We start from the raw sequence: 27,397 nt of genomic DNA on the forward strand, positions 1-27,397 counted from the left end.
ATGTCTATTGCTACTCAAACATCTAGTCTTAACTAACTGGGACTCAGCTTGGTAGCAGAAAATTAACTCTTTTAGAAAATTTGAGAAATTTTAGGTGATTTCATTAGCAATTTGTTGGTATTTGGCCCTTTGTGTTAAACAACGATAAAACTTGCAGCTAAGAAGATACGTTTATTTGCAATCCAAAGTGATTCCTAAGAATGTCTTTGTTAGCCCAAGAATTAAGAGCAATTAATTGCAAATAGTATTGGAAGGATCTCATGAAAAAGAATTTTCCTGGAACATTCTCTCACCCTGAAATAAATGTTAATGTTTCCTTCATTCCTCAAACTTGCCAAGCAGTGCTCTGCTAAAAGCATACTGGTTGGCAGGTGTAGACTAAGCTTTTCTGGCAGTTGTTCTGATTGCAGGTAAAGAATGACACAGACTCGAGCTTATGCAAAAGTTTATTATAAATCACATTGTGAAACACAGCATCTGGTGAAGGAGTAGAGGGTGCTTGACACACTTGTTCGTTGGGAATTCCTAAACAAGACAGCACTGGGCCTCTTGATTTCACACCTCTATCCTTTTTATAAGATGCTCAGTAGATGGCCAGATTAAAACATACAATGTTGGAAAGACTGCTGGCCAGAAGGTGTAAGAACAGGATCCCTCAGTATGGAGACGAAGCTGTCTTCAGTTATGCTACTACTGACTGAAACACCAGTCTGGGAGAGAGCACACAGTAAAACTCACACAATACCTCAGCTTAGAGGTGGTATCACAAAGGGCTGTTTGTGGGCCCCACACAAAGATTTCACTTTAGATACTCCTGTTTTAAAGAATAAAAAGTTGGAATCGTATTTAATTGAATTCTGAAAAAGTTAAAAACTGCAATAAAGGAGTTTGAAAACTTCTCAAGTTAATCAGTTCAACCACTCGAAAAGTGGTGGTGACTTAACAGCCAGTTCCTCTTAATTCCTCATCCTAACCCTCCATAGAAACTATTTTGCTGGTCCTACTTGGATTTTTTTTTTTTCCCAGCTGTAAACATTTTTCTCTTTTAATAAATCTGTCTCACTGGGAAACGATACTAATAGAAGAAGAGGAGCGTGTAAGTTCTATGGGCAAGGAGTCATGCAGCTTCCCAACAACGTACCTGCCTCTTCAGACCCTTCTTGACAGCCCTAGCAATTACACCATGTGTTTCCTTCTGCAGAAAGGAAGCAACTCCTTGTTCCAGGCCAACCACTATACACATCCAGACAAGAAGTTGTGCTTTTCTGATAGTGCAGTACCTTGCACAATCCCTGCTGCTATATTTTCCCATCCCCTTTACTTCAGCCTCCTACTGCATCTCTCCTGCAGGCTGGAAATCAAGTGGGGTCACGGTCATTTTTTATGAGACAGTTGCAGAGCACCTAACAGGCATGCTACTGACCCTGACCAGCTCCTGTATGCTATTTTCTTCTGTTAATAATTGCTGTACGCTAAGGCCCGGCTGAAATAGGAGGTCAGGGACAACGCACATCCCACTAACAGCTACAGTGAGCCTGGCCGAGGGAAAATTGCTTTCCTTGCTATACAGTTGCTTCCAAATCTCTGGTCGAAAGCAACCGAGGGACAGATAACGCCTTCCTGCGGGCTCTCGTCCCCACGCGAGTGGAAGTATGAAGGCCAACGCTGACAACTCAGCGAAGCCACTGAAGGCAACCGGGGTAGCGGAGGGCCGGTCCCCCTCCCGCACCAGAGGATCCACCGTGGGGGCTCCCCCGGCGCTCCCCGCCACGCCGCGGGTCCCTCCTTCCATCCCTGACGGGGCGCCCAGGACAAACAGCCCCGCCACCCCCACGGATGCCGTTCAGTGCCGAGCCGAGCTGTGCCGAGGGAAGGGGCGGCCGGGGCGGAGGCGTGCAGGGGGGTGTGGAGGGGGCAGCGCCCTGCGGCTGCATCAGCCCCCGCCTGCCCGGAGCTGGGGTTGCTGCTGAGCCGCCCAACGGCCCTCAGGCGGTAGCGACCGGGGGACGCTGAGGAAGAGCCGCCTGCGCGGCCCAGCGGCGGCGGGCGGGCCGGACACACCGACCGAGCAGCCGCGGCCCGCGGCGGGGAGGGGAGACCGGGAGCCCAGCCCGCACCAGCAGCGCCATGGCCACCAAGGTGAGCAGCCTCCGGCGCGGCCCGGGGGTCGTGAGGCGGCTCCGGGGCGCCCCCTGCGCCGAGACCCCGGGCGTCTTGCAGGCCCGGTGGAGGGGCTCGGCGGGCTGGACGCGCTGCGGGTCGAGGGAGCCAGTCCCCTCCCTGGGGCCTGCCCCTCGCCGCCGGCCGCGGGAAGGAAGAGGTGGGCCGGCTGCTCCTGCCGCGCTGCGCTCGGGCCTCGCCGCCGCTGCCCGGCCGCTCTGAGCGGTGTGGAGGGCTCGGTGGGGTAGCGTCAGTCTGGGGCAGGGGAAAGTTGTTTTCTGCTGTTCCTGCCCCGCCGCTCCCCGGCTCGCCCGGAGCGACTGCAGGGTCGAAAAGCCCCCGGAGGCCGAGGGCTGCTGTTCCGGTTCCACAGTGCCCTGTGAGTCGGTGCTGGCGGACGGACCGCGGCGGTGGCGGGAGAGGCCTCGGCCGCTGGCGGGCTCCGCCGCGAGGCTGGGGACGGGGCGTCCTGGCGGCCTCCGCCTCCGGCTGCCCAGTCGCGTAAGGGAGACTCATGCAGCCCCCCTCGAGTGGCATCTGGGCGGTGTGTGTGTTGTGTCTCTTGTGGGAGCCCAGAGGCTGAAGGGTGCGACCTCTTAGTAGGAATATCTGATCTTACAATTAGAAAGAAAAGCAGGAAGTGAAATTATTTTGTTGAGTTCTTCAACAGTATCTGTTATTAATACGACAGTCGAAATTAGCTCATCCTGCCTGAAACTGGTCTCTTTCTAAATTAATAATATTTATTTACTATATTGGTTGTTGAAAGCGTCTCTGTTTGTGTAGGTGTGAGTTAACATCCACTAGTAAATGTCAACAGTAAGTTGTCTAAATATCTCAGAAAGCTTTTTTGGTATTTGAAGTAATGCTTTGAGTCATCTGATTCCATAAACTTGGCCAGCAGTTAAGAAACTTCCTTTTATTGAGGCAGTTCTCATATTGTACACTGTTTGTGTTGCACTTACCAGTACTGGAGAAATTCTGCATCTTGAACGTGTCGAATTTAATGGATAAGTAGCTGCCTCTCTAGCCATTTCAGTTGATGCTTACTCATGTTTTGGTAAACTTTTCCAGAAGCACAGAGAAGTTGGTTTTAGGCTTCAAAATCACTTAGGCAGTTTAACAAGTATTAATGTAGTGAACTTTATGCCCTGTTGAGGTTTTAGAATATTGTTGATGCGGTCAGTTTTAATATTGGTGGTTTCCACTGATTTGTGGAATATGTGTATGAATAACGGGGATCATCCTAATTATTGTAGGTAGCAAGAAAATTACTTCTGTGTGCATATACTACATAATCTACAGTATAAGAAGTCCTCAGTCCTCATGCTGTAGGAAAGTGGGTTAATGTTTCTCTCCTCACTTTGAGGTGCATTATGTTCATGTGATCCTGTGTTCTGTGCCAGACACATGAAGGTGTTTTATTCACACATTTGGAAACTTTTATTTTGCTTTTCTTTAATTAATTTTTTCAAGTTGTTATAGACTCAGACTGAAGGGTATAAAATCTCTAACTTCATAACCAGGACCAGCTTTAAATAAGGTGGTGCAGGATTTTTCTTGCGGGAAAGATTTTTTTTCTGCACATTGAAAGTTTGAGTAATTAACTTGAAGGTTAAAATTGGGAAGTGATAGTAAAGAACTGTTATTTTATTGTTATTTTACTATGCTGGTAACTGAGAGCAGTAGTGAAGAGAAGCTTGCTTTATTTTCTGAGCTTCACCCAGGAGACAGGTGCCTCTTTGTGAATTGTCTTGCTTGGGATTTTAACTTGTTAAACTTGTGCAAATGTCAGCTATAGTGAAAGATACACTTCTTCAAGTGTAAGGGAGTAACTGACTCAAGAAACACTTTCTAGAAGTTTGGCCAACTAACCAGTCACCATTTCAATTGGGAAGTAATTTTTTTTTTAAATAGCAGATAAATTACTTGTCTCCTTCCAAAATAGCTTATTTTGAAAAGAAATATGCAAAGTGCATTTATATTGTATATGAAAAAGTTAACAAAACTATAATTGGTTAACAAAACTATAATTAGTTATCTAATGTGTGAGTGTGAATTTCTCAAACTTTAATGGTGTCAAATCCCATATAGCTGGTAGGGGCGACTGACAGACCTGCCTGCACTGCACAGGCTATTAGCGCTTCCTGAATTAATTCCTGTTTAAACTAGAATATACTTTCCAAGAAGGGCTGGGGAAAATTCAGTCTTCATTTGATGGAAAATCCTGTCTGTCTTTTTTGTGTGTTTGTTGGGGTTTTTTTTAACCATCTACTCTTGCTGTTGGCACTTCTTTATTCTGGATCTAAATTTTTGCCCAGCTTCTGTTTCCAGTTTTATCTTTTTGTCTACAGGACTTAAAAATGCTTCTATCAAAGTGTGAGGTTTCCTGGGTTGGAGAGGAAATATGGAGTACTTCCATAGTTAGCTTGTGAACCCTGGTCAGTCTTCTTGCCTCCCACTTTGATAAAGTACAGCCATTATGTTCCTAGAGTTTTCCAGTATGAAGACGTGGTCTACAGTTGTGTAACTTGCTGTCTCTTGTGTTTAATCTGCTTGGATCTTCCCTGTACAGTTCAAACTCACTGAATTTCTTACTGAAGTAAAAAATAAAAGCTTTTAGGGGAAAGAACTATTTTGATACAAAAAGGCCTTCACTCATGCTTTGCTAACATATTTATAACTTGTAGCTCGATAGCGAGTCTTTTGTTGAAATTTGTCAGTAGGCCCTAAGTACTCTGGAGGCTTTGGAGGCTATGTCTGATGCTGTGAGCTGATTTAGTAGTAAGCGTTGCTCTTTCTTCCTTGCTACTTATCCTGTGCTGTCTTTACATCCAGGAGTTGACTCTAACACTTGCCAGGCCAGTCTGTGAGCTACTGTAAGTTGCTGAAGTAGCAAAATTAACTGAACGGGAACAGTGGGGCCATTTTCTTCAGTTCTAGGAAGGTACAGGAGCTGATGTGAAAGGTTGGATGGGATGGTAAAATTGAGAGTAGGAGACTTTCACGGTAAAGGTTGAAGATATAAATGGGAAATGGAGGATATGAGACTTCTGGTGGTAGTTCTTCGGCCAGATCATTACTGTATTTTGGTAGCGGATTTTGTGATTCCCTAAACTCTTGCTCAAGGTCATATGCCCTAAAAATTGAAGCAAGTAAAAAAAAACCAAACCAAAACAAACCAAAAAAAAAAAACCAACCAAAAAAAAAAACCAGACCCAACCCAAAAGGATTGTTGAAGAGATGCTAACTTCAAACTTTTACCGTAATTTAAGTGAACCTTACTTCAGAGGTAGGCAGTTTCATATCCACATTTAAGAACTGATGCATTAAGCTAGATACCTTATTTTGAATGCTTCCTTCAGAAGTAGATTTGAGCTTACTAATTCCTTATTTTCAACTCTGTATTACGAAAGGAGGCAAAAAGGATCTGAACCTAAAAGAATAAAGCTTAAAAATAATATTCAAAACTCATTCACAAAGAAAATGCAATGTTGTAAATGTGTTTGTGATAGTTGCTTGCAAAAGGCACAGATGAGATTCTCATTCTTTTGTTTGTACCTCCTTGGCTTCTCTGGCCTTTCCTCTTCTTTTCCCACTAGAGTTTGCAAAGTCCCAGCTTTATCCTTGCCCTTTCTTTTGTTTTTTGAGTTTCACTGAATAGGGAGAGCTGGAAATGTCAGGAAGTGATATGCTGGCTTTTAAATAATGTGCTCCCTACCTCAGTCTATTTTTGGGGTTATTTATTGTTTTAAATGCAGGCAAGCTGTTTTATTGAAAAGACTGAAGTTTTTCCATTTGTGGAGTCCTAATTTCAGAAGGAGGTGATGACATTAAAAGAAGTTGATAGGTTATGTGCACACTGGTAGTCAAGACAATTCTTTTGGAACCTGTGCCGCTAATGTGCGGTGAGGGCTTTAGTTTAACAGTTGAAGTTGGAGCTAGGAGCCAAAAAACTCTGATTTATAGGAGTAATACTGAAGTTGGTGACGTTACTTTTGCAAGCTAGGTATCTAACAAGGCAGGTATTGATAATCTTTGTAAGGTTGGGCCCGTCTTAGTGTCAATAGCAACAAATTTTTCTTTGTAACTTCAGTGGCACCTGTATCCCACTGTTATATTCTTAATTGTTCAATGTTTTGTTTACTTTAAGACCCCAGGTGTCTGGTTCTGTTTGCAGGACTGGCCCCTTTTTTGTGGGGGAAAAAGCCCCTTGAGGTGAAAGCTTAGACTGAATATGCTGGTTTTAAAGGAAGGTATAACTTAGCAATATTTCTAAAACATGGAGATGTTGTTGAAGGCTTTGTTTTTCCATCTAATCACGTTGCATTATGTCTTGTGAATGTCACTAGCCAGGTATAGTTGAATTTCGTGTGGTTCTAGTAGTTGCAGTTAGGGAAATAATTATTTATATATTAAAATTTCAGGTAGGAAAGAATGAAACGTTAGACTTCAAATAAAGATTATTTTGCTTAAGTGTTTATCCTTCCTTTCAGCTTTCTTTTTGTTTCTCTATTGCTCTTACTAGTGTAAAGAAGCCTCAAATTTTCCTTTGTGCCATGATTAAGTTGTTTGTATGTTTGCATTATGAATCAGGCAGAAACAATTCTTTGTTCTGTTTGCAGCTGGGAAACGAGGCTCCCTCTGTGATAAACCCTCCAAAATACACAAACTTTGTGTTCTGAAAGTCTGCCTTCTGTATTGTCCTAACTTTGAAAGTAGGCTTTTCTAGGAAACTGCATCTTAAGAGAATATTCACTTAATAAATCTTAATACATCTGTGAGTTGAAATAAACTTCTGTGCAGATTATTTCATAATCCATTCAGCATGATCCACTATTTAAGTTCAGGAAAGCAAGATGTAATAAAAAGAATGAGCTTACTGTTGTTTTATATATATAGGATGTAATGGAATAAAACTAAAAGTGAAGTAAGAATTTTGATTTTCATGGTCTCAATTATATGAAAAGTTGGATTTTTTTTTTTTTTTTTTTTTTAACTGTAATTAAGTAAATGTGAAAATTTGGACTTTTTGGACTATTTTGGTGTGGTGGTTGGTTTGGGATTTTTTGTGTGTGGTTTTTGTTTGGTTTTTTTGTTTGTTTGGTGGTTGTTTTTTTTTTTTAAGAGGCAGCAAGATGGCTAGAGAAGGTGAAAATGTTAGGTAATGCAGATTTACTGGAGGTTCCTGACCTGGTGTGAGATGTTAGGATGAGCACAAGAGCTGATAGAATCTTATTTTATTAAGATACAGGTTTTTCTGTTCTTTTATTTTTCTCCCTGACAGTATCAATTTTCTAAAGTTTTGTGATAAAGCAGGTTATGTTGCATTGCAGCATTACTAGTGCAAGGTTTCTCATGTCTGTGCTGGTAAACTGGTGGGAGCCCATATGATGCTATGCCTGTGTAATGATTCCTCTGACTCAGTTTTTCAAAGTTATTTCAAGCACCTAGTCATTGAGTCATCAGAGACTCATAACCAGGGGTTGTTATTTAAAAACATGATTACAGTAGCTAAAGAGAAGGAAGTCTGGTATCAGATGACGTAATAAGCTTTGTATGGTTTATAGATTCGTCAGTTCAGATTTTTGCTCTGATAGCATTTCTCCATATATCAATAGTGTTTCAGCAAAGAGTCTTTACAGTGAACTGTGGCTTTTTACAAAAACATTTATTTTACTCCGTTCTCTCAAGGTTTTTCTCTGTCAATTGTATTCCTCATTTAGAACCTCTGATTTTTCAGGTCTTGAAAAAGCCCCTGAAGCATGGAATATCCACACATTCTTGTGTTTATAAAAACCTCCTTATTTGATTTGGCCATCTGCCAAATTTCAGAGTTTACAGATATTACAAAGGGAAAAATGATAGGAAAACTTTTCAGTTTTAAATATATGGGTTCCCTGCTGTATTAGATTTACTAGTAATTCTGATGTTAGAAGCAGTCTTGCAAAACATTACAAAAGCAGGTAATGGAGACTGTAAAATACTGGGAGTGATTTGTTTCTGCCAACACTGCAGCAGGAGAGATCAGCATTTAGCTATCTGAAATTACTTAAAGTAAACAACTATTAGTGTTCAGCATTTAGAGCTAACTAATAGCTAATCTGTTTTAAAGCATGTTTTACAATTACAAGGTCATTCACATTCACTTTAGGCTTCTCTGAGAGCCAGAGGTTGTGCTTTTACTTTCTTTAGTTGTACTCCTGCTTTCTCAGTGATATATGACTGGAAGGGAGTTTTCCAAGTAACACAAAGTTCAAAAAACCAAGCAGTCTTGTAGTAGTCCCGTAAGTATGATGTGTTACTGAGGAGGAAAAAAGTAGATGCATATTGCTTACTGAGATATTTAATTTAAGCTCTGAGCCTTATCAGTTTGTTGGGTTTTTTTCCAAAGGACTTTTTTCCTCTTTGAGTATTAGTAAGAAATATCTGTGAGGTGGGGGGTATGAGGGAGAGGCAGTTAAGGCTGGAATCATTGAAATTTGACAGATAGTCATCTGTAAGAACCACAGAAAGAGAAGGACATGAGAGACAACTCTTCTTGTAGGGAGCTGGCTTTACACAGGCTGATCCAGCTGTTCTGTACTTGTGAGGGGACATTCAGGATATGGCATGGTATGAAGGGCATGTGAGCCATCCTGGGCGCTGCTAGTAAGTGTGCTGTGAGTAGAGTCAAACCAGTGACTTCGTGCATGTGAACAATTTTGGTGGTGTTAGTAAAAAGTCTAATTTTCTCCTGTATTTTAGAACAGCTCTTTCCCCAGGCCCTGCCCTTTAAAGGAAGCCACCGTATAGGAGGGGTTTCCAGTGTGCAAAATAGGTGGCTGGAGGGAGGAGGAGGTGGTAGGAAAATTGGCAGTGCAGCTTGAGGGAGGTCCTCTGGGAGTCCAAGCAACACAGCTGCTTTTGGGGATGGGCAACCATGCCTGACCTGGGGTTTCTGCAAGTGGGACTTACCCAGGTGAAATCATTCAGTCTCACCCTTGTAAAAAGTGGGACTGGTGTACAACTGGTTGATGGGCATTTTCTCATGACTTACTGTTGTGTTGCTGACTTCTGCTCTAAGTTGCCATCTGCTGCTCCTTGGCAAGAAAACTGTTATGCCTTTATTTGGTGCATTCATATGGTATCTCTGTTTATACACAGTAGGTTTTGGACTTGCTTTGCTTTTCCCAGCCTTCTGAGACTCCAGCTCTCAATGTTCAGAGCAAAAATAAGTTGTCCTCTCAATTCTAGTTGAATTCAAGAAAAGTGTTTGTTTTCCTGGCTAATACAAGAAAATGGCTAATTTTGAAGAACTATAAAAATCCTCTTAGCATAGCTTTAAAATGGTTCTCTTCTGTATGAGGATTTTTTTAATTGGTTATGATTATATGTGTGATTTCCAGAAGAAAGCTGATTGATATAAGACTATTGCATTTATTTTTCCTGTTAGTTCTGACTTAAATCCTAGGATTCCCTGGACAGCCTATACAACTCATCTGTCTGTAGCCATAAGGCCATGGCTGATGAGACACATAATTTTGTCCTACAAAGTCTTCGTAATTAAGGTTAAATGTTCTATTTTCTTCACTACATTAATTGGGGGGGGGGGGGGGAAGGGGAAGGCTAAGATTTCATTCACTAATCAAATATTGCAATAACATATGATAATAGAATGTAATTAGTGCTTACCTAGTTACAGCACAGTTCTGTCAGCAGTACTGTAATTTCCTCCCTTAATAGCCCTCTATTTGTCTTCTGAAAATGGTTGCTTATGGAATACAAAATTAAGCATCTTCCTTGATGCAAATAACTCCACCATATTCTTGGAAGCTTGTATATGGTGGTTGAATTGTAATTTTTATATCAACAGCTCTGTTGCGTTTTGTCAAGCTGCCAATTTTTCTAGTAATTTGTAAAGAAGCAGAAGTTCAGACTTTTTTTTTCTGACTTCTTTGATACTTTCTGTCACTGTAAAGGTTTCTGGGAGAAGAGTTTGTGTTCAATTGAAATCAATGAAAAATGGAGGTATGTAAAGGAGAAACTTGAAATGTTGTATGACTTCATCCAGTTCTGGTATTCATTAGTTCTATTTATTTGGGGGGGGGGACGACTGGGGCGGGGTGGTAGCGGTAGTGTTTTGGTGGGTTTTTTTTTTATTTGAAGTGGGATAGAGAAATACTGCCAGTGTTCACGTTGCATTAAATTACTGCATTAAATTGCAGGTGACCAATGTCCAGCTCAAGTGCTGGGTGTTCTTTGGCCAGGTCTAATGACGGGGCTTTGCATATTTGAGCTGCAGAAAAGAATAAAATAGCTGTAGGCTTGGATACGTTAGAACCCTGAAAACCTGAACTTTGTCCATTGCTAGAGTCAAAAATCTTCATCTGATAAAATGGTAAAATGATATGCCAACATTTATGTTGGTATAATAGTTTCCTCACTTGTCTTCGTAAAATAAAGTAGACATAGAAATGATTCAGTCATTGGGCTTTCATAAAGTAGTGTTTCTAAAAAGGGCTAAGAGATCCCAAGACATTTGTATATTGATTAATGTTGGTTACTCAAGTAACAGAGAATTTAACAGAAATACACATTGAGGATGTGTTCTGCTGATTTTTTTAGATTCTTTCCTAGATGTCTTCAGTTAGCTTGCCATTGAGTTGTTACCAGTGTTTGGGACTTCAAAGTAGTACAACTGTTCCATTCTGTATTTTACCAGGTCAAGCTTTCTTTGAAGTAGCATCATTTTAACATACAAGTAGTTTGCTTTGCTGGTTTTTCGCTTGCTTTAGACTGGCCTGTGTTGGTACATTGAAACGCACGACCTGTAATAGTATGGCGAGTCTGAAAAGACTTGAAATTCATTAGATAACTTCAGTGAAGCTTTGTGCCTCTCCAATTACTGGGATAATTACTGTTTTTCCTGATCTCCGCTCCTGTTGAGGGTGCGCTGTTGTGTGACTACAAGCTGTCTTAATGAGTAGGTCACAATGTGGCAATTTTTCTCGAAAAGGCTCTAGGCTTTTTCTGAAACCTTCGCCACTTCCTGGCTTTGTTCTTTGGGGACAGGACTGCGTGGGTACAATACTGATCACCCTGAAGTTTGAGGCAAAAACATCAGGGGACTCGGCACATCAGACTTCTGAAACGCACACTTAAATATTGGTTCAGCAAACTGCTTCAAGTGTTGCAGTTTGATTTCAGAGAGACTGTAATGACTAACCTAGGCAGAGATTTTAATCATGATTGAGATAAATGCATCCTGCCTAACATCCGTAAACATCAAACCATGTTGTACTTGTTGTTGTATGTCCTGGTGTACCTGGAATTAACCCTCTAGAATTTGAAATAATTTTGTCCCTAGCCTATTTGGGGACCTGGAATAAGTTGGTATTAAGAAAGAAAAAAATGGGCAACTCTGGGCACTTGGAGCAGTGCAGTAAATTGATTCTGAAAAAGATCTTCTGGTATCATTGGAGCTCTTCACTCACGTTTAAAGGTTTTGCAGTACATTGATAATAACTTATAACTGGTTTATAAGTAACATTTTAAACAAGAAAAACTTAGGTGCTTAACCCAACTGGAAGCTCAGATCTGAATCACAGGAGTACCTGAGTCAGTATTTGGAAACATCTCTAAGGGTGCGTTGCATGTATGTTTGCAACAGAATTTCCCTTGCTTCTGTATTGCTTCTGTTACTTGGTTTGACAGTGCCCTGTAAATAAGTCTGTATCAACACCACAATTTAGTGCATGATGGTTCTTTTGAAAGTATGAGAATTTGAATGCTGCTTTTTAAAACTACTGAGCTGCTTATAGATAATCCACAGACTTCAAAATTCTTAAGCAGTGTTGTAAACATGGAAAATATCAGTTTCTCTTTGCTTTTTCCATGCTCTGTGGCAGTGGTTATCTACCCACCTGACTTGTAACTGTATGGAAAGAAGCTATAATTTGCTTTAGTATCTAAAAATTTTAACATCTGTTATATTTAGCACTTCTGAGAGATCTTAATATTTTAACCATTTTAATCCTCATACTGCATCAGTAACTTTTAGTCCTAGATGCTTGAGCTGAACAGGGGCCTCCTGATGTGTAGAAATTAACTCGAATGCAAGTTCTTAGTGTGCATGCTGCCTGTAATGCTGGCCAGGAGTGTGTTTCAGTGAGCTTTGGTGTGTGCTAACGTTTGCTTACAGGTAGACAGCTATAAAGAAGCGCAAGTTCTTTAAAACAAAAATAAGATGCACAACCAAAAATGAGCTGGACCAGCCTGAATAGAGGTCAGGTCTTCTTTCCTGACCAAAAACTGATTTTCAGCAAGACAATGAAGTCCTGTGTCGTAGAGTGGAAGCACTAATCTGTCCTCACTGAGGAAAGCCCGAGTTGCTGTGAAGAGGCTAGTAAGTCATTGTCTTTATTACTAGAGAAAACATTTCCAACTCTCTTTAACACCTGAAAACTTGCCTAATCTCTTCTTTATTACATAAAATCATACAAAAATGATTTCAAGGTAAGCTTATTGCACCTTTAATTCTAGAAGTGCCAGTGCGTGTCGCATGCATGTTTTTGGTAATCAGATATTTCATTGCTGTCCCTTACCCTATGAACACTTCAAACTATTTTGTGCTTTTCGGAAACTCCTCATGCATTGTTAAACATTTTCTTGCAATATGAGATAGTGAATACTTAATTAAATACCTGCCTGAATATTGTAAACACGTGCAGCTTCTGAGGCTGAAAAGGAGCTCCCTTTCCACTTCTCCTCTGTCAGCGAGCATGTTTTATTAGCTGGAAGAAATGATGCAAGTCTGTTTCTTAGCTTTTTATTTGTATTTAATTTGCTTCTAATGTTCTTATGGTTAGTGGTGTTGACTTCAAATGACTAGCTGCAGGCTATTGAAAGTATTTTAGGGTTGAAAAACTGCTAAGAAAGTGAGCAAGAAGGTCAGGAGACACAATGCTTATTATGAAATTGTAGAGTAATGTGAGGATCTAACAGTTACAGCTGATGAGGGACTTGGAGTAATGATACCTGAGTATTTTGACCTCTCTTAGTCCCAAAGCGGTGTTCTAGACCGAACTTGGTTTCATTTTTTGGATGAGTTTGTTTTAATTCTGATGTTGCTGAAAGCAACAAGAAAACTGTGTTATAAAAAAAGTGTAATACTAAAGGGAGATTTTTTTTTTTTTAGACAAGTGAATTTTAATTTTTACCTATTGATTAATAAAATCACAATATAAAAAACAGTTTGAAGGCATGGTTTGGTTTCTTCAGGCTAGTATGCTTCCTGTCTCATAGGAATACCTGTGAGAGGAACATGTGTAGAGATTTCTTTACAGTAGGCAGGACGGGAGGTAGCTGCTTCATCAGGCTGAGAGGCATAAGGACTTGAAGAGACACTTGATATTTCTGCATAGGCTATGCAAATGTACACTTTGTCTATCAGTCTGATGCAGTTGTCATGGAGAAGCTAAAATGAAGAGTAATTATTTTTCATCAAATCATAGCTGCAGATGTTGCAGCAGCTGCAGTGAAAATCTCTTCAGTCTTGGAGTATTTACGGGCTTTTGGATGAGTTTGGCTTTCAGGGTAAAGGCTTGGGGAAAGGTTAAGTCTGTCTAAACAATCTCCACGTTGAAAGAAAGGTAGTGTCCTCAGTGCTCTGAGATGGGAAAGAAGCAATGGGACTCCTGCCTGTGTTTCTGAAGCACTTGGTGTTTTTCTGAGCTCTTTGAACATCAGTTGTTTTAAACTTCTCACAGTACCCTTAGTAATATCCACAGTGGAACTTGGCATGTGTTTTGATTTGCTGAGAGTTGGGTTGGTTTTTTTTTTTTTAAGATTCATTGATTAAAATGGGTGATTTAAGGTAATCTGTGAATGGTGAAATGAAACAATGTTTAAACTGTCACTTGGAGCCTTGCCTATGCTGCCTACATCATTTCTGTAGCTTTGCTAAGGTAATAAAGACAGCGAGGGCTTCAAAGCTGATAACAAGTCAGATGTCTTGCAGTTGTTCTAAACCACCTCAAAACCAATATTAGACAGTAATCACAGGGCAAATTGCTGTAAAAGATCAAACGGTACAGAGCCGAATATACAAAAATAATCTCAATTCCCTTTTGCTTGCAAAGTATTGCCACTTTTTAGATTAAATGCTTCATTTTGAACTGTTCTTTTGGATATCATCAAAAGATACAGCCAATTTCTGAACTTACTGATCTGCAGCTAGTGTTTTGTCTTTATTCTTTTATTTCTGCTTCCTCAGTTTCTCTAATCCTGGGATCCTAACCTGCTGTTTCTGTTTTGTTCTCTTAGAACTGCCGTTTAAAAGACATATTTATTTTTAAAAACAATATTGGTGAGAAAAACAAGTCTGAGAGAGAAAAAAAGCACAAAACCAAACAAAACAAATAGACAAGCGACACCCCCCCTTCCCAAACCAAAATCCAATCAACCAACCAAACCCAAAATAAAAAAAACCCTCCCCCAAAAATGTAACAACCCCTCCCCCAAAAAACAGACATCCAAAAACCTTGTGGTAGAAAATGAATAAAATGTCTACAAAGACAGAAAATGCGTTTTACTATTCTGTGTTTCCAGGTATAGTCAACTTACTGCTTATCAGTGTTTCTCAAGAAGCTGGTTTCAAAGGCTTACGTTTATAAGACCTACTGAAGAATATTTGTGCTACCTAATACAGTTTTTGTAGCAAACCTCTCTGAAGTTTATTCATAATGGAAATGTTACTGGAATTATTTGACCAAAAGCCCTTTGTTCTTCATTCCAGCTAAAAGCTTAAGCTGCTGTCCTAGAAGAACAGTTCAGGTCTGCTTACTGCCAAGCCTGTTTAAAATTTGAGGACTTAGGTTCTGAAGAGGAGTCCTAGCTAATGATTAACTTTTCTATAAAAATGTTTTACAAGGCTTCCCAAATGATGTTTCTGCTTCTCTAGTGGGATGCAGGTTTCTCTGGAAAGATTTATCTGCCCCATTTACTTTCAAAAGCAAAATGGAATTTGTTCCTCTTTTTAATCTCCTCCTGTGAATCTAGGAACTGCTGCCACCCTAACAGTAGGACTGGAAACTGGAGGTGAGGCATGAACCTGGAAGGTGCCACCCTCCTTGCTGCTGTGACACAGCAGATGTATTTCTGAGACGGTGACATCAGGCAAATGAAACCTGTGAGTCCGTGTTCAGTGCTGGATGGCTGATGCACTGAATTGCTAACTACTAAAAGGAAGGCATGCATTTATTATGGGAATTTCATGCTATAAACCTTTTATGGGTATTTCCTTTATACTGTCTGCCGCTGCCAGCTGTTGAAGAGAAGCCATTGTGGTACGAGTTTCCTAAATATTAACGCATGGCTGAAACAGATGAATCTATGGCATAGTACAAGAGCTCTTTCTAATACAACAAAATCCTATCTGTAGGGAAAGTGTTTTCAAAGTGTGTCCAATTTTTAAGTGGTTTCTTCATTTTAAGGGCTCTGAAGCATACCTTTATTATAATGCAGCAGTTCTGCATCAGGAAGTCCAGCATTACAAAAACATTTTGCTTCAAAAGAGTCAGCAAAAACTAGTAATTGTTCTATGTGGGTCATTAATAATTCTTATCAACAGAGGTTTAGACAGAGAAGCTATTATAAAAGCTGCTCTGAGCACAACTGATGTGCCTTAGCTGTCAGTCTGTATGCTTAGGGCTAGTGAGGGATGCACAGTAGTTTTCATTGTCCTACTTCTCCATGAAAGAGCTAGTCTGCTGCAGGTGAGTTGTAATGCAGGCAAGTGTGTGCCTGTGCACAGCAGGGTTGTCAGACTTGGCAGTAAGTTGCTTTTCCATCTAAGCCTAGCATCTTTCAAGTGAAACATCTTAGAAAAGACAGTCTTAAGAGAAATAGGTGCTTCTGTTGCTTTATCACCTCTTCCAAGATTCTGGGGGAAATACGGAAAAGTCAGTCCATCAGGATGTCTACAGAGATCTTGGATACTCTCCTAGTGACTTAGTGTAGTGATAATGTAATCCTTCACTGGAATTTTATTTTCATGACTTTTGCTTGCCAACTTCCTTTTGACTTAATTTTTGCTAAGAGTCTTGACACACTGACAGGTATGGTTGCATAGTCCTTGCCTGCTTGCAGAAGTAAGTTGGCAAATCTCTTGGTTAATTTTTTTCTTTTTTTTTTTTTTTTTTTTATATATTTTGGGCAGAGTGGAGAGGTACTCAACTCAGACAAAAGTAAATGATGCAGAAAAGCTAGGTCTGTTCTGGGTCTGCCAAGAAATAATACTTTTGCTAATATATGTATTGCTTTTCAATGTGAAGAATCTTTGGTGTTTTAATATGCTTAGGCACGATTACTATTATCATTCTGAGGGAGTAATAGTGACTGATTGCAATTCTTAGAATTTCTAGAAGTTTAGAGGTTTCATACTAATAAGTCAGTAAATTTGTAAATTTGGAAATTGCAGTCCTGATGTGTAACTATGGCAAGTAGAACTGGCTCCGAAGAATGCCAATGTAACACTGAGAATTACTGCTTTCCTTTCTATTTTCTTCTGCTTATTACAATCTAAACACCTATACCCATACATACTGCTGAAAAGCTCATTTTCCTTTAATATTGAGGAATTCTTACTGGTTCCCCCCATTTCTCAGCTTGTAGAGAACTGCCGATTTCCTCTTATTGCAGAGAAACTGTAATATATGCTAGAGCTGCAGAGATGCTGGGGCTCAGAGAGCCCATTCCTCCTTGGCATGTGTTGTGTGGGGTTCTGCTTAATTCATGGTGGCCTTTTCTCACACAAGGGTGCACAAAATGAGTGTCTGTATGTGTTACAAACTCCCAGTGGATTTGCGAGAAGCTCTGCTACCACCTGAGCAAAAGGGAGGTAGGAGGTGTACAGTACAATGACTAGATCTGCTTTCTGGTCAGTGAAAGGTGTTTAAACTTTTTGGGTTAGCAGGCCTTTTTCTCAAAGGGTCTGACAAAACAATTTTAAAATCCAGAGCCAGTTATATCTTTGGGGGGATGAGAAAGAAGAAATACATACAGCCAGTAAAAGAAACTAATTTTCTTATAGCTAATAGATTAATAATTCTTATACGTATTGAATATTTGCAATAGCCTTCAAATGAAGCAATGGCTTTTATTATGCTAACACAATGTTTGAATCTCTGCAGGTCCTCTAGTTCTTGAATTATTTGATCCTCTTACATATGACCAGAAGTGAATAGGAAGCACAACGGTTATTGTAACAAGTCTTGGGGTTTTTTTGGTTTTTGTGGTGGTGGTGGTGGTGGCGGCATTTTTTCTGTTTTAACCGGTGTTTTGAAGAAGCTGTCTTTGGTCTTCATTCTGTGATCTTTGGAATTTGTCAGAGATTCCCATTTTTATAAATATTCATAATGTTCTTAAGCTTAGACCTAACATTTGATGCGTGAATTGCAGTGCCTGGGAGCTGAAATCCTTTTCTTGCTTTCTTCTTTCTGTGCCTGAATGCTATTTTGTGTAAGTGGTAAAAATCTAACTCTAAGCCAGATCTGCTACTTGGATGTAATATTTGTGGCTAGTAAGTAGGAAAAAATTCATTGAAAAACCAAACCTTTTTCCTTTTTATAGTAGTTTGTAACTGAATGTCAAGAATTTAAATAGGGCTGGAGCTGATGCCTCTGCCCAAGGAAGGGCTAAAGGGTTTTGCATTTTAACAATACACTTATTAAATTTGGGGAAAACAACTAGGGACTTAGTTTCACTTACTTTGGAATTTGTGGAGTTTATGCTACTTTCCCATTAAATCTGAACAATAGGAGAGTAGCATCAAAACTTATTTGTCATGAGTTCTTAGACACTTAATTCCCAAACTAGGCACATGAGCCCAAAAATGCAAGTGATACAGAGAGTACCAGCAAAGAAATTTGAGGAATGTATCTGAGACATCAATATATGGATCAAGGTACAGATGTACTCAAATGCTTAATGTTCTGTAATAGTTTATTTCTGCAGTATCGTGAATCTTTTTATATATTATCAGTTTCTTAAACTGCATTAAGGCAAAAAAAACTTTGTTTATAACCTTTCTCCCCTTTTCTAGATTGATTTGTTTGTTTGTTTGTTTTTTTAGCAACATGTGAAACAGGCATCTGGAGCAGGTGAATAGATAGACTTTGGCACAATGACTTTATTAAATTCTGTGTGTCTGTCTTGGTTTTCTTTCCCTACAATCTGAATGCTTCCAGATTTTTGAGTAACTTTATTTCCCTACTGCATCTGGAGAACCTAGTATTTGTATCTGTTCTCCTATTACATGTAAATATATTTTACCTTTCCAGTTTGGTCATTATTGTGGGATGTTTTGCCAGTTTTCCTGAAGGCTGGTAAATTCTGCCTGTGTCCTGGTGAATACACATCATTCTCATGGATAAAAGCAAGAACTTCATACTATGGTGAGCTAGTGGGATGGAAGTTATGCTTTTTTTGGTTTTATGTCAGAAGAAAGGATGTCTAGATGGGAATCATAAGACCCTGCAGTTTTGGGCAAGCAGGGTTTGATGGTGAATGCCTGGCTTCTGGGACTTACTTTTTTCCTATCACATAGCTTGCTTTTAACAGAACTCATGATTTTGCTGTCATCTCCATGGCAGAAACAATTAGGCTTTAGGTTTGTTTTTTTCCTTCCCTCTGACCTGACAAGAAGGACCTCATTGCTGTACACAGTGTCTGATGTTGTTAGTGATGCCAATGTAAAATTGTTTTTCTTGGATTTAGTTTGTTTTGTTTGGTTTTCGGGTTTTTTTTACATGTGAGTTGAGGTAACTAAAGTGTATGTCTTCCTGGTGAAGAGGAGACCATAGCCTTGCCTTTTTCAAGATGTGTTAGGGAAATTGGTGTGTTTTCTGAAGTAAATTTTCTGATGATTGTAATTCTATATGAGCTGGAGAAATAAGGGCTGTGATGTAGTCTACATTGAGTATTGATGTTTTTGTTATAGCTGTCAGTATTGTCTGTTTTCCTTTTCTGACCTGTAGTCTAGCTTTTCTTTTTGCTGTTCTTTGATACTTCAGCATTGTCATCAATCAGATAAAATAATGTATTCCTTACTTCTGGGGCACATAAAGGTTTGAGGTGTTAAATTTATAAGTTCTACTAGTGTGAGCTTTCAGGGAAGAGAAGCTTAGATAGAGGGTTTATTGTGGTCAGGTTTAAAGTTTATCTTATATACTGTTTAAATGAAAAGCTGAAACTTTAATTCAAGATCCTCCTGTAAGAGTCAAGGGGAAAACACATGTGGATGCTCTCTGAACCCATTTAAACAGTTTATGAGAAAATAAATACAGTCACTCTAATTCCTGAGAGCTTTCTCTACTTTTAGATTGGAAAGGAATTTAATAGCAGACAATTACAAGATGGTTTAATTTTAGGTCATGTCATAATTCTTTGTATAAAGTAGAACCATTCTTTAAATGTTAGACAACTTTGTCAGTGTTTCAAGCACTACATTTCTTTATGCAGTGTAGTAGTTAGTACATAGCAAAGCTCTTGTATGTCTAAGCACTTCCATGAGGTTTTGTTTTTCCTTCTCCCCCTCAAGCTAATATGTAACAGGCCTGCTCTCACTGTTTGTGCATTTGCATAATTCCTCCTGTGTACAGAGAATTTCAAAACAATTTACATACAATTTTTTATGTACAGCAGTGGTTACTTCCGTCTGCAGTCACTTGTTTTTATGAATTGCTTGCTCTCTGAAACAGTTCCCTTTACCCAAATTGGAGTTGGAATGGGGAGGGGGGATAAATTGGATTGTTTTCTTTCTAATTGGAAGTTAGAAGCCTTTCCCTTTTCCTGGAAAAGGTTGTACAGATAGTTCTGGACATGGCAGAGAACAGCCAGTTTTAAACTGTGAATCTTCCTGGAAAATAATTACAGAATTGTAGAATGGTTTGGGTTGGAAGGGACCTTAAGATCATCTAGTTCCAACCCCCCTGCCATGGGCAGGGATGCCTCACGCTGCACCCTGTTGCTGAAGGCTCCATTCAGCCTTTACTTGAACACTGCCAGGGATGGAGCATTCACAACTTCTTTGGGCAACCTGTTCCAGTGCCTGGAACCATCCTCACAGTAAAGAACTTCTTCCTTATATCCAACCTGAACTTCCCTGTTCAAGTTTAAACCCTTTGCCCCTTGTTCTGTTGATATAGCCCCCAATGAAGAGTTCCTCCCCTGGCATCCCTGTAGCCTCCCTTCAGGTACTGGAAGGCTGCTATGAGGTCTCCACGCAGCCTTCTCTTCTCCAGGCTGAACAGCCCCAACTTTCTCAGCCTGTCTTCATACGGGAGGTGCTCCAGTCCCCTGATCATCCTCGTGGCCTCCTTTGGACTTGCTCCAACAGCTCCATGTCGTCCTTGTGTTGAGAACACCAGAACTGCACACAGTACTCCAAGTGGGGTCTCACAAGAGCAGAGTAGAGGGGTAGGATCACCTCCACTGCTTCTGATGCAGTTCAGGATACAGTTGGCTTTCTGGGCTATGAGCGCGTGCTGAAGCTGGCTAATGTTTAGTTTCTTGTTGATCAACACCCCCAAGTCCTTCTCCGCAGGGCTGCTCTGAATCTCTCCTCCGCCCAACCTGTAGCTGTGCCTGGGATTGTCCCGACCCAGATGTAGGACCTTGCACTTCACTTTGAGTGATAATGATCATCTCCAACAAGCTCCACAGGAGATTTTCATCTTTAAAAAGTTTGTTAGTGTTCACTTTGGAGTTTAAATTTAGGATATGTTTGTTTCCTGCATGCTGAGTTGCTCTTTGTACATCTAGCCTTACTCCACTTACTATTTCTGCTACTTAAGAATAAGTTGTGCTGATACTTTCTTCATAAAATCTTTTCTAAAGAAGCTAGAAAGCTCACAGCTATATTCTTTTTCACATACAGGCTCGTGTTATGTATGATTTTGCTGCTGAGCCTGGAAACAACGAGCTGACAGTCAGTGAAGGAGAGATCATCGTAATTACCAACCCGGTAAGACCTGAGATGGAATCAAGACTTCAGAGCACTTTCTCAACCCAATTCTAGTAGGTGAAAGAAAACGACTTCTAGGTGACATCTGATGAAAGCCTTGCCTATCCTCCTGAAGAATCAGTGAATAAACTAAATAGAATTTTCAAATAGTTTTATGGAAACAAATGATATAGGCAGTTTTGAAGGACAGGGGCCTTCTTGGATTGTGCCTTCGCACTTAGGAATTTATTCAGCTTTGTCCCTCTAAACAGAGCTGAGTGACAAGGCCGGGAAAGGAGCTAATGATGGTGGTAGCCTTTACAGCTGAATGTGTTGTCTTTTTTTATATGCCTAATGTTCCACATTTTGTGTCTATATGGTCTTCCAGGTGCTTGCCACTTGCATTTAAATCTGACATGCCAGTTCCCTTCTTGGTTTTGAGTTTCCTAATCAACAACTTCAGCATTCCGTAAAAAAAATTTGTTACTGAATTTGTGTGTACTTTCATTATTAAAGCAATATGGACAAGGTACAGGGAAGAACTGGTGAAAATACTACTGGGGATTTCATAAATAAATAGTACTTTTGAACACTGACATTTGATTTGTGTAGAGTTTGAATTTGAGCTCAGTTTTATAGTCTTCTTGTTACCAAGGGTAAGAATTATACATGTTAGTTGATTCTGGTTTTGATTTTTGCATAGTGATATGGCTCAATGAGTAGACTGTCCTTTTAAAACACATACAGACAAAACCCACCTGATCTTGATGCTAGGTTTTATTTATCTGGTTGTATAGAAAGCATGGGTTATGCAGAATAAACTAATTCTTTGAAGAGCCTAGTCATGTACATTCCTCATAATTTTTAGTTCCACTGACCTTAAATATTTGAAGCAGGTATTTAGTAGAACCAGCACTTTCTTATATAGTATGCTATACTGTGGCAGAGGTAACATTTGAAGTTGCTTCAGGAGCTTAATGCTGTTTCACAAAAGCAGGACTAAAGAGATAGTTTACCACTTTTAAGGTAGTTCCTGCTGAACAAGACATCTCTGCATTAAGGTTACTTTAAAGCAAGTAAAACTTTTTAGTTTTTGCTGTCCATGGTTGAACTGTCACATGGGCTGCCACAAAAGCTCTTGATCTTTTTTGATATGATAAGTTTAGATGGCAATAGTGTAAGTCATGAAAGTCCACTGATGATCACTCTGAAGTGTAGCATTGCAGATACCACTTCTGGCTCAAGATTGCTCTTGCAGTTAATCAGGCTAGTTGAATATATAATCTGAGGTGTCGCATTGTTTGTGTTCTTGCATGTAAGCTTTCAGGTACATAAGGAAAAGGAAATGAATTTGTTATTTTAATAACTGATTGATCTTTACTGTTTAAAATCTTGAATACATAAGAAGACTTCTTACTATGTGCAGGATTACATAAAATTTCCAAGTTAAAGAACAAAATAATGAATAAACAAATACATCTGTTAAAAGACAAATTAAGAAAACCTGAAATTCAATAATTGCAGTCTAGCATACGTCGTTCCAGTTTTCAGCTGTGAGTTAGCTTGGCCCATAACAATGTGTTTAAGGAACAGCTTGATTTAAAACAGAACTAGTTTATTCCTAATAAAGTTGTCCTGGAATTGACTTTGCTGAACTGCTTAGTGTATGTAGGATATTTGTTTAAAAAAAAAACCACCCCACAACCAAATAACAGGATATCCCACAGAGATCAGAGGTGAACTATCTTGGTTCTGTCCTAACTAATAGCATGAGATCTGCCTCTGAAATTCACTGTAAACTAGAGTGTCTCCAGATCTTGCATGGCATGTGCCTCTCTTAATCTTGAGATTCTCCTTACTATTTTTGTGGGTTATAGCTCCCACTCACAACACACCTCTGCATCTTCAATAAGTGAAGCAGAGATTTTACAGATATTAGCAACAGCTTAATTCCTTGGGTCTTGTTTCCTTATAATCTGTTGATTAAAAGTGATGCTTTGGAATTGGCATTCTAATAGCTGTGTTTTGATGCGGTCTGTGTTCAGATAATTGACTGGTTTCATAAAGTGCTGAAAATCAACCTTTTTCCACCCTTACATTTGTTAAGTCTAAAGTCAACAGTAGCTGTGTGAAACAAGAACTCTCTGTGTTCTATATAAATAAGTATCTTAAATATGATCTTAAATATTATCTTAAATATTATCTTAAAAAATAATAATAAATAAATAAATATGCTGCTTCAGCAGATTTAAGTGAATTTGTTTGTGGTCATGCAGTTGTAACTGGATTTTGAACATTGCATTTGACAGCAAGACGGTGCTTCCTCCTGAGCTGTTTAAAGCATGCTGTCGGATCTGTCTAGCAAAACTATTTCTATATTATTACTTCTTCTAGGATGTTGGTGGAGGCTGGTTAGAAGGAAAAAACAGCCAAGGTGAGAGAGGACTTGTTCCAACAGATTATGTTGAGGTAAGTGACTACACTGCTCTGCACTAAGAAAGTAGAACTACTGAAAAAAACTATCCTCTGGTTTGCTGGTCAGACTGTACTGCTCAAACATAAAAGTTCCAATGTTAAGGCTTAGAACATATAATCTTATTGAGCAGCTATAGCTGGCTTTGGAGACCAGTGCAAACATGCCATCCAAGCTACTGTGCTTCTTAATCATCTCCCAGGAAATGCAACAGGAGGTTATCTGTAGCAAATACTGATGACCTGCAGAACATGAGCTATTTTAGTCTGCTTCTGGGTTTGGAGGCCTTGTGATCCAGTAATTATTTTGTTTTCATGTCTGAAGATACAGATACGGCGATGAAATGAGTAATCCATGTTTACATTGGTGTTGCTGTGGCTGATTTGCCGCATGCTTATAAATCTCTGGAATGGAATTCCGTTTCTGGGGGTCAGGATATAGTATTCTAAAACCAGAGATTACTGTGTTTATATTCTGTCTGAGGCCCTTTGCTTTCTCTTTGGTGTGTGTTGATCTGCTCTTTGTTTTAAAGATAAGTGATATGGGGGTGGGAATGTAATGGGGGTCTCAATGCAAAGACTGGAATCCATTTCACTCTTGGAGAGCCCAGTGTCTGTATGTCTGCAGGTTGCCAGTGGGGTGAAGACTCTGGCTGTAATTCCTGCAGCCTCCTCTTAAGGCACGTCCCTCCGTTTCTTCACCAATGCTGTGTTTATTGAAAAAGTGTGTGTGTGTGAAGGGACAGGATGAGATGATGCTGGCTCACATGACCATATTTGTCTTTAGTTTGCTAGCTTATGGTTTGCTAGCTTTTGGTTCTCCAAACTTACTGTCCCAAATCATCATTTGCATCATTTGATTAATGGAAAAATATTTTGCTACTTTTTCAGATTATAACCGAAGGTGCAAAAGATGGAATTACCTGTGGTAACTCATTAGCTGACCAAGCCTTTTTTGATTCCCTTTCTTCAAATACAGCTCAGACCAACTCTGCTGCAAAAAGCAGTAATCAGGTATGTCTCGTAGTTTTTCAGTGGGCATAGCAAGTTTTGTTCACTTAGGTGTTTGCATTCTTTGGTTGTGCTGTACTGTATTTGTGAACCCTCATGAAAGTACTAATTAAAATAATTATGCTTTCATTAGGGCACACTTTTGTTGAATATTCCTGATGTGTGACTGTTCAGACACCGTCACTGTGAGAAAATTTAGTACTCTTAACACTATCAGAAACAGAGCAGTTTTATTCTTTCCAGTCTGCAGTTATCTAAATCTGTGACTACCTCAATCTTTGTATATCAGTAAGTGCACTAGCAAATTACTTTATTTTCAAGATAGTTGTGTTAGTATGCCAACTTTTTAAAGAAATCAAAGCTTAAGGGGCTTTTTTTTGGTTTTTTTGTTTGTTTTAAATGTCTACTACAATTGAGTGGACTGTGCATCATCAGCCAGAGTGAATGGATATGTATATTTTCCAGAATTTGAGTGAGAGTTCTTTCTTTGATTGAAAAAGGTGAAGCAAGTTCATGCGTTGTCCTTAGAGAAGAAGAGGTTGACTTCAGTTTTGCTGGAAGAATGCTTTTCTTCACCTATTCGCTCACACCACCCTCACCCGCTATTCCTAGCTTTTTATCTGGTGTGTCAGTTCATTAAGCAGCAAATACTTAGTTTTGGATTAGATAGCTGAGAACAAGCATTATCTTAAACATCAGCTGTTTATTATGATCTACATACTGCTGCATGTCCCACATGTAGGAACAGTTAAATGTGTCAAAGTCCACAGATCAACAGAAGTACAAAATCTGCTTTTTCCAACAGCAGCATGTGAAGGCTTTTTGTTTTAGAAAGTAAATGCTTTACTTACTGTAGCAGCTGGGGACATGCACCTTGTTTGTGGGTCAGTTAAATATCAGTTACTAGTTTTATTAATTGTAACTTGCACCAGAGGACTTTGACATGAAGTGAGATCTCTTGAAAACTCTACATGGGGCATTTTTGTATGGCAGTGATTATAATGGTTCATCGACTATGTAGTGTTTGATTTTTGGTTTCTTGTATTCAGGCAGACAATGCCAGGATTGTATTTTTGTGATCACACAAATAGTGACAACTCCAAACCTCAGCAGTGCATCTGTCCCAATGTTTATAACTGATTTTTCTTTATTGATGACCAGTTATTATTTAGGCTAAACACGGAATTCTTGAAATGCCTCATGAATTTCTCATGTCTGACTGAGGCGAAAGCATTGATTGTAGGTTCATTTACCCTCAGTAAACTTGCAGTAACTTGAAGATAGATTGGGAACCTCATTTATTCTTCTCTGTTACACTTGCTGCAATTTTGCCTCTTATGGAGTTTCTAGCTAAGCTTTATTTTGGAGAAGCTTGAAATATTTGCAGTAGCTAATTCATCTTTTTGAAGGAAGAGAATCGTAGAACTTAGTAAGTAATTCATCCTAGATCAAACCAAGATAATAAACAGAATACTTTGAATGGTAGTAGAGGTATCTATCAGAGCTTGATCTGTGCTTAACACAAGGTACTTGTGCCTGGGGAAGGGAAGTGTGAGACAGTTGGGAGAAACAGTGTACCAGAGTGTATTATAGTAAAACTCTATGGCTAACATTAATAGGAGAGATCGACGAGGAGAGTGTGCACCTGGATGTGGCCAAGGCCATGCAAGATGCAGGGAAAATTTCCACAGGATAGTGTGTCTGGGTCTCTTGTTTTCCTGTTTGTTGTTTTTTTGTTTTGTTTCAGGAACCATCCTGTTGCATGGTCAGGATTTTATGTCATAAATTATTTCTATTTTCTCAAGGTTTTTTTGGTTTTGTGTGTGTGTTTTGGTTTTGTTTTCCCTTTGGTGTTGTGGGGTTTTTTTCTGTAAAAAAAAAAAAAAAAAAAAAAAAAAAAAGCTCAGTAACTGCCATTTGGTTATATATAGTTTCTAGAAAAACTGCAGATCTTGATTTGAAGGCTGCTTTCTTCAGCTTCTGACACAGATCTGGTACTTTTTTCCAGTGGCTTATTGCTAATGGGAATTTAATTTGTATACCAAGAAGCCTAACTTTGACTTTCTGCTGTTAGGCCTTTCTCCCAGATCGGAGGACTCTCTATTGAATGGTATTTTGTTCTTGCAAAATTTTATGGCTAATTGTCCTCTTGAGTAAGAAATTCTCTGTTTGTTCTATCTGTCTGGTGTAAGACGCTTTTTCTACCTTCAGAAGGAAAGCTTTCTTCTACAGTCTCTTTGATCTTACGACTTTTCTGTAACGTGTACATTGGATGATGTGAAACAGGTTGACAACGGTGTAGAAAGGCCTGATACAGTGAAAGATCTTTGATTCCTGTAATATTGCATCACAAGGTTATACTGAGTTGTTATCCCCTGCACACCTATTTTAGAGCCACTGCTTATAAGAGTACAGTAAGAAGAGTTCTGCTTCACCGGTATGACCCTTTCCCTAGATGTATTCCTGTGTGTTAAATTGTTTAACATGACTGTGCCCAGTCTCCTGGGATTCATCTGTGTTCAGATGCACAGTTGCAAGCAATTGACTTACTCTTTTCAAGTGCTTTTTTTTTAAAGAGTAACTAAGTTAATATACAAAGCACTTAACCTTAAATAAAACAGAATAAAATGACAGATTATTTGTCAGTGTAGAGAGAATTGATGCTGTAGGTGGCACAGTAGTGGGAACTAAAATGTTCATAGATATTGTCTGGTGGACTGAATAAGAAAAAGCTGCATTCCTAAATGCAGACTTTTTATGCTATCTATC

General features: G+C 39.4%; 1 protein-coding gene across 2 annotated transcripts in view; it reads left to right on the top strand.

Annotated features, from left to right (window-relative positions):
* The first annotated feature begins 1,998 nt into the window (after positions 1-1,998).
* Positions 1,999-27,397, top strand: part of SNX9 (sorting nexin 9) — a 60,537-nt gene continuing 35,138 nt past the window's right edge. For both annotated transcript variants that reach the window (XM_080617075.1, XM_080617076.1), the window contains exons 1-4: positions 1,999-2,139; positions 21,080-21,166; positions 23,540-23,614; positions 24,509-24,631. In XM_080617075.1, the coding sequence (XP_080473201.1) occupies positions 2,128-2,139; positions 21,080-21,166; positions 23,540-23,614; positions 24,509-24,631 (297 nt within the window). In that variant the 5' untranslated portion in view covers positions 1,999-2,127. The remainder of the gene's footprint in view (positions 2,140-21,079; positions 21,167-23,539; positions 23,615-24,508; positions 24,632-27,397) is intronic.

The sequence above is a fragment of the Psittacula echo genome, assembly GCF_963264785.1.
Source record: "Psittacula echo genome assembly, chromosome: 4".
In the NCBI taxonomy this organism is placed as follows: Eukaryota; Metazoa; Chordata; class Aves; order Psittaciformes; family Psittacidae; genus Psittacula; species Psittacula echo.